Below are 6354 nucleotides of genomic sequence, written 5' to 3' on the forward strand. Positions count from 1 at the left end.
TGGTGGTGCCACACACCTTTCTTTAGTCACAGCCCTCAGGAGGCAGAAGTAGGCAGATCTCTGAGTTTGAGGCCAGCCAGGTCTACAGAGCTGGTTCCAGGACATGACATAGATCCCAGCTACACAGAGAAACCCTGTTTTAAAAAACAAAGTATATCATTATTTTAAAATAGAATTGCCTTTTTCTCACTTTTTCCTTTTTTCTTTTTTTTGTTTTTGTTGTTCTTTTTGTTGTTATTGTTGTTGTTGTTGTTGTTTTTGTTTTCAGATAGGGTTTCTCTATGTAGCCCTGGCTATTCTGGAACTCAGATATCTTCCTGCCTCTGCCTCCAAAGTGCTGGGATTAAAGGCATGCACTGCTACTGCCCAACAATACATTGTCATTCTTTAGATGGGGATAAAAAGGAAAAAGAAAGCACTGTGGGCTGGGTGGCTTATACTAGAAGCTTTGAGGTGGACATTGGTTAAAGGGGTTTGTAGCTTTCAGTAAACATCGGTTTTTCCTCATGGTAGAAGTGAAAATAGGACCCAGAGGCAAGACAGGAAAGATTCTCATGCCTGGATTTCATGCGTGAGAAAGGTTATGTGGGATCAAGTTGGGCCTTTGAGATTGGGAGCAGCAGCAGAGTCTGAGCTAGTCAAAGTTCCTGGGCCAGTGTTCTTGAAGGTTGGTTTTGCTACTCAGGACCACTGCCTTGGTGTTAAAAAGGAATGGTGTAGCTATGTTAGGGCAGTGATGTTAGCTCATCACGATCTTAGACCTGCTCTAGATACCTGGGTGACCCAGTTTTTCCACAAGAACCTACTTCTGTGTGTTGTATTAGGGGTGTGGGGTGCAAAGCATGGCACCTCGTAGTCATTAGAGTGTGGTGGCAGCAACCGAGCTGGTTCCTAGGCAAAGATGAGACTTGAGAACTCAGAATGATAATGTGGACAGAAAGGTCTCAGCAGATCCAGCAGCCGCTGGATGTCCCAGAGTGGTAGGACACACTGCTTTTGAATATGGTTCTCTCAATAGACTATTAGACTGGACCATCATCCCCATCCTGCTCTGCTCATACCTTGGCCTGGAGATGGCATCTAGGACCATGTCTCCAAGTGAAGGTGCAGTGCATCCTTAGAAGCCAGCTAGATACCTGGCAGGTAAATTATATGGTAGCACCTGGTCTTTCAGAGGTTCTGATGACTTCCAGTCTGGTACTCAAGGGGTAGCACCCTGTGGGAGCTGCTTTAGGTCCCTTATCTTGAACTGAAGGGATGAGTGGGGCCTAGAATTGCTGTCTTCCCTGCAGTTTTTAGGAGGCACCAGCTCAGTGGATACAGTGAGACCAGCTACTACTAGTGACCTTTCTAGTACCATGAAAACTATTCAGTTTTAATGTGGTCCTAGATAGAAGCAGCTTTAAGCAGAAGGGCCCTGCTGTCCTGTACAGATCCTCTTCAGGGAATCCCTAAGAATGAAGAACACATCCAGGCTTCTTTGTACCCCCATTCACCAGGTGTGACAGCCAAGGATAGCAGAGTTCTGAGGGAAAGAGAGGCAGCTTAGGGTGAAGTGCTAACTATAAGTACCTCCAAGCTACCTGACCTCAGGAGAGAGCGCGTGTCTTCCTTCCTGCTCACTAGGGCTAGAGAATGCTGCCTAGGACGCCCTGAAGATTCTTCTCCAGAACCTTCACTGTAGTCAAAAGCATAGGGAAGGCAGTCTCTGTAACCCCTTGGCCCATTCTAGGTTTTTCCATGTATTTCCTAGCCCACCCTGACCTTCTAGGTTAGGTGTTTCCATGAGAGGACTGGGGACTTCTGTTTTCACATGTGATCTTAGATGGGGGATTTCCAGCACCAGTTCTGTACCTCATTCTGTAGCACAACTATTCCAAGCACTTTTAAAAAAAAAACAAAACTCTCTATCTGTATAACCCAGGCTAGCCTGGAATTCACAGTCATCTTGTCTTTGTCTCCTGAAAACTGGGATTACAGGTATGTACCACTGTGTGTATAGTAAATTTCCAGTTAGTTTGGAAATTGATAATTATGTCATATCACAGCTTAAATGTGCGGTAAGGGCACTGCCTCCCTGCTAACTCACTTCCTCCTTCAGTGCAGTGGTTTGTATGTAAGGAAAGAAGGCCCATGTTGAGCCCAGTGACACACACCTGTAATCGCAGCATTTGGGAGGTAGAGGCAGGAGGATGGGGAGTACAAGGTCATCAAGATGGCTCACTGAGTAGAACTGCTTGTCAGAACCCAAATTTGGTCCTCAATATTGACATCATGCAGCTCACAACTGCCTATATTCCAGCTCTAGGGGGATCAGACATTTCTGGCCTCTGAGGGCCACATGTAAATCCCTCCCACTCCCCCCCCCCCCCACACACACACAGTTAAAAAGAAATCTTTTTTAAAAATTGAAGCCTGGGCTACAGAATAAGTTCAAATATTAGCCTGGGCAACTTGCTCAAACTGTTAAAAAACAAACAAACATGAAGAGAACTACGGCTATAGCTCAGTGATAGAACACTGTAAAAAAGCTTAGGTTCTTGCTGTTACTTAGAAAACGGGGAAGAATAAATCCATTGACACTGGAGAGATGGCTAAGCTTGTACTGCTCTTTTGGGTGTTTTTGTTTTTGAGACAAAGTCTCTCTATTACATAATCTGGCTGTCTTGAAACTTAACTATGTAGATGAGGCAGAGCTACCTGCTTTTGTCTCCTAAGTACCGGGGTTAAAGAGGTGTACTACCATGCCCAGTGGTGAGAGCATGTGTTCTTGCAGAGGACCAAAGTTCAGTTTCTAGCACTCATGACAATGGTTCACAACTGCCTAAAACTCTAGTTCTTCCGACTTCTTTGGCCATTATACTTACCATATATATATATACCCTCCCCCATCAAAAAAGAAACAAAATTAAAAATGAAATCTTTTTTCTTAATGCCCTTGTGCACGCGTGTTTCTTTGTGTGGTTCATAGGCATATGTTGGGTATCTGCACCTCTCTTCACGGTCCCCAGTGGCCCAAAGCACTTCTTAGCTTATTGTGGGGCTCTGCACACGCCTGTGCCATATACACAGGAACATGTTCACATACCTTCTTGCCTGTCCGCCTACTCTTCTTGCCCCTCCTCCATAGTTCTTATAGCCACATCCTGCAAGGAAAAACCCCAGACTCCTGTGAAGGCAGAACGCAGACAAGGATGTATGTGTGGGTTCAGCAGCCCACAGCACTTCTGCTTCTGGGACTCACACTTGGAGTTACAGCAAGAAGGCTCAACTGTGTTAAATATACCTACCCCAGGGGTCACAAGTGCTGTCGTGAGTGCCAGCCAGGTGAGTAGCCTGGCCTTGGGATGTAGTGGCAGGGTGGAGGAGGAGTGGTTCTCCGGGCACAGTGATGGAGACACAGATATAAAATATGTGGGGGTAAATGTCAGAGATCATGGAAGAGCCACGGTGCTGGGTATCCTCAGCCCCGGGCCTTAGCTGAGCTATGTAACTTTCTGGACTCCACTACAGGCAATGGTATGGTGAGCCGTTGTGATCACACCAGGGACACTATATGTCATCCATGTGAACCTGGCTTCTACAATGAGGCTGTCAATTATGATACCTGCAAGCAGTGTACCCAGTGCAACCATCGTGAGTTCCTCCTACTCTTAACTCTCACTGTCTATTCCACAAGGGAGCAGCTACAACAATGGGTGCCAATGTTTCCTATAAAATTGAAAAACTAACTTAAAGACAGGATAAATCCTGATCACTAAGGGATCCTTAGTAGCTAGGGTATTTCTTATGGGGTGAAAGTTAAGCCAGAGCCATGTGGAACTGGGGTAGTACACATGTTGGCCATGTGGCCTTGCCCAGGCTGTTCTAGTGAGTAAGGCCCAGGTGTGGAGGTGGTGGGTTATCTGAGGATTCTGACTCATATGCTATAGGCTGGAGACAGGTTGGGGGAGGATGGAAAAGGGAGGTCACAGCCACCCTGTGCCTACTCAGTAGCTTTCTTCAGGGCTACATAACCAGGAGGAACAGAGTAGCTAGGAAGAGGGCCTTAGAGGACAGGCCAGAAGCCAGGCTAACATAGTTCCTTTAGCTTCAGCTTTGCTCCTGTGCCATTGAGGAGAAGCAAGTCCATTTTGCCCTTGTCAATAGATCAGGGCTAGTTAAGCCTCATTCACAGTCTCTTATCTTCCCTAGGAAGTGGAAGTGAACTCAAGCAGAATTGTACACCTACTCAGGATACTGTCTGCCAATGTAGACCAGGCACCCAACCCCGGCAAGACAGCCGCCACAAGCTTGGAGTTGGTGAGCCTCAGGGTGGCCCCTACACCAGGCAGGTGTGTCTCTGTCCATGGGATCCATGTGTGCTGGCCCCCTTGAATCAAGGACCATGATAATGGTATAAATGAGCCTTGTTCACACTTCATACATTGTCATGTCCCCAGCATCTCTAACTACAATTGGCTGAAAGCCCCTCTTCCAATGGGTCATGCCAAGGCTTGGACACTGGGTCAACCTTCTGGTCAGTGCTAGTAGGAGGCATGTGGGAAGGAAGGAACTTGCAGAGGCCAAGCTATGCATCTCTCTGCACCAGGGAATGAGCATTAGCCCTCCCTTTCGGCCTCACCTCCAACAGCCTCAGCATCCAGGGCCTACCTCATAACATCAGAAAGCTGACTTATGTCTTTGCTGCAGACTGTGTTCCCTGTCCTCCTGGCCACTTTTCTCCAGGTAACAACCAGGCCTGCAAGCCCTGGACCAAGTGAGTATTGTGACTGGCTAGGGCACTGAGGACTTGGGGTATGGAGGGAATGGAATCAGAAGGGTTTGGGCATTTAAAATGTGGTGTCTAGATGACTGTGATGGACTGGATAAGGGAGCAAAAATCCATGTGCTAGGGGATCAATCTTCTGACATCTGACATCACCAACACCAACACAGGCCCTATGTACAAGGGATCCCTGCAGATGGAGTAGGGACATGTGAGATCCTAGTCCAGGCCCAGGAATATGTTTGTTCTCATGTTGTGGTTCTTCTCCAGAGGGCTAGAGAAGTATAGGGTGAGGGTTTGAAAGTGCAGAACCCCAGCTAGGATCAAGCCAGGGATGAAAACAGGGTGAAGACAGAAGCAGGGATAGGTATGTGCCTTGTGGGTGGAAGTCTTGGCAGAATTGAAGATAGCCCAGTGCAACTTCCACCATTGTCTCTAGCTAATGGACACCCTCATCCCACAGTTGTACCTTATCTGGAAAGCAGACCCGCCACCCAGCCAGTGATATCTCAGACACAGTCTGTGAGGACAGAAGCCCCCTGGCCACACTGCTCTGGAAGACCCAGCGCCCTACATTCAGGCCAACCACTGTCCAGTCCACCACAGTCTGGCCTAGGACTTCTCAGTTGCTCTCTATACCCACCTTGGTGGCTCCTGAGGGTAAGGGACACTGGCCCAATGGAGGATAGGGGAGAGAATTCAAGGGTGAGTGAGTTCACTCAGTTGGCCTTTCCTCATAGGTCCTGCATTTGCTGTTATCCTGGGTCTAGGCCTGGGCCTCCTGGCTCCCTTGACTGTTCTACTGGCCTTGTACCTGCTCCGAAAGGGTCGGAGATTGCCTAACACTCCCAAACTTTGTTGTGAGTACCACTTTGGGCTCAATAAAGCTTACTTCCTTGACAGGTGAGACCTACCTCCTGACTGCTTTTTCCTTCTTTCCTTCTTATAGGGGGAAACAGCTTCAGGACCCCTATCCAGGAGGAACAGACTGACACCCACTTTACTCTAGCCAAGATCTGAGTAATACCGCAGGAGTGGATTTTATGGGGCATGGACAACCCATATCCTGATGCCTACCAGTACCCTCCACGCCGTTCTAGGTGCTGGGCTGGCTCTGGGCTCTCCTATGTATGCTATGCATACTACCTGCCTGGTGGTACTCCTAATAAACATGCTAGCAACTGTGAGTCTGTGACTGGCACTAAGGCTCAGGTGGCATCCCCTTCTGGTGGTGGTGGTGGGGTTTAGGTCAACGTGAAGGTCCACTCAGAGACCTACACTTAGTCACATGTACACAAGTTTGAGTATGGAATTCAGAGTCCTGAAATGCCAAGGGGAAAGTACCTGGGGAGCCAGCTGGCAGCTTGATGAGCAGTCGAGAGCCTTACTCTAAGGCAGTGGTTCTCAACCTTCCTATCGCTGTGACTGTTTAATTGTTTAATACAATTTCACATGTTGTGGTGACCCCAAACTATAAAATTGTTTTCTTTGCCTCTTAATAGATTTGCTACTGTTATGAATCATCATGCAAATATTATTGAGATAGAGGTTTGCCAAAAGGGTTGCAACACACAAGTTAAGAATCA

The 6354-nt window shown here is 47.6% G+C and overlaps 1 protein-coding gene across 1 annotated transcript; it reads left to right on the top strand.

Annotated features, from left to right (window-relative positions):
* The first annotated feature begins 2928 nt into the window (after positions 1–2928).
* Tnfrsf4 (TNF receptor superfamily member 4) lies at positions 2929–5955 on the top strand. The gene is made up of 7 exons (XM_052178431.1): positions 2929–3327; positions 3514–3636; positions 4195–4302; positions 4693–4759; positions 5232–5428; positions 5509–5628; positions 5718–5955. The coding sequence occupies exons 1-7, from the start codon at positions 2976–2978 to the stop codon at positions 5786–5788; spliced, it is 1038 nt and encodes a 345-aa protein (XP_052034391.1). The 5' UTR covers positions 2929–2975; the 3' UTR covers positions 5789–5955.
* Positions 5956–6354: the final 399 nt, after the last annotated feature.

The sequence above is a fragment of the Apodemus sylvaticus genome, chromosome 3, assembly GCF_947179515.1.
Source record: "Apodemus sylvaticus chromosome 3, mApoSyl1.1, whole genome shotgun sequence".
In the NCBI taxonomy this organism is placed as follows: domain Eukaryota; kingdom Metazoa; phylum Chordata; class Mammalia; order Rodentia; family Muridae; genus Apodemus; species Apodemus sylvaticus.

Bases quoted from the DNA above. Each gene is read 5' to 3' on its own strand.
- Tnfrsf4 (XM_052178431.1), top strand. From the start codon at position 2,976: ATGTTGGGTATCTGCACCTCTCTTCACGGTCCCCAGTGGCCCAAAGCA. The intron at 4,303-4,692 runs GTGAGCCTCAGG...TCTTTGCTGCAG, and splicing joins CCGCCACAAGCTTGGAGTTG to ACTGTGTTCCCTGTCCTCCT. The intron at 5,429-5,508 runs GTAAGGGACACT...CTTTCCTCATAG, and splicing joins CACCTTGGTGGCTCCTGAGG to GTCCTGCATTTGCTGTTATC.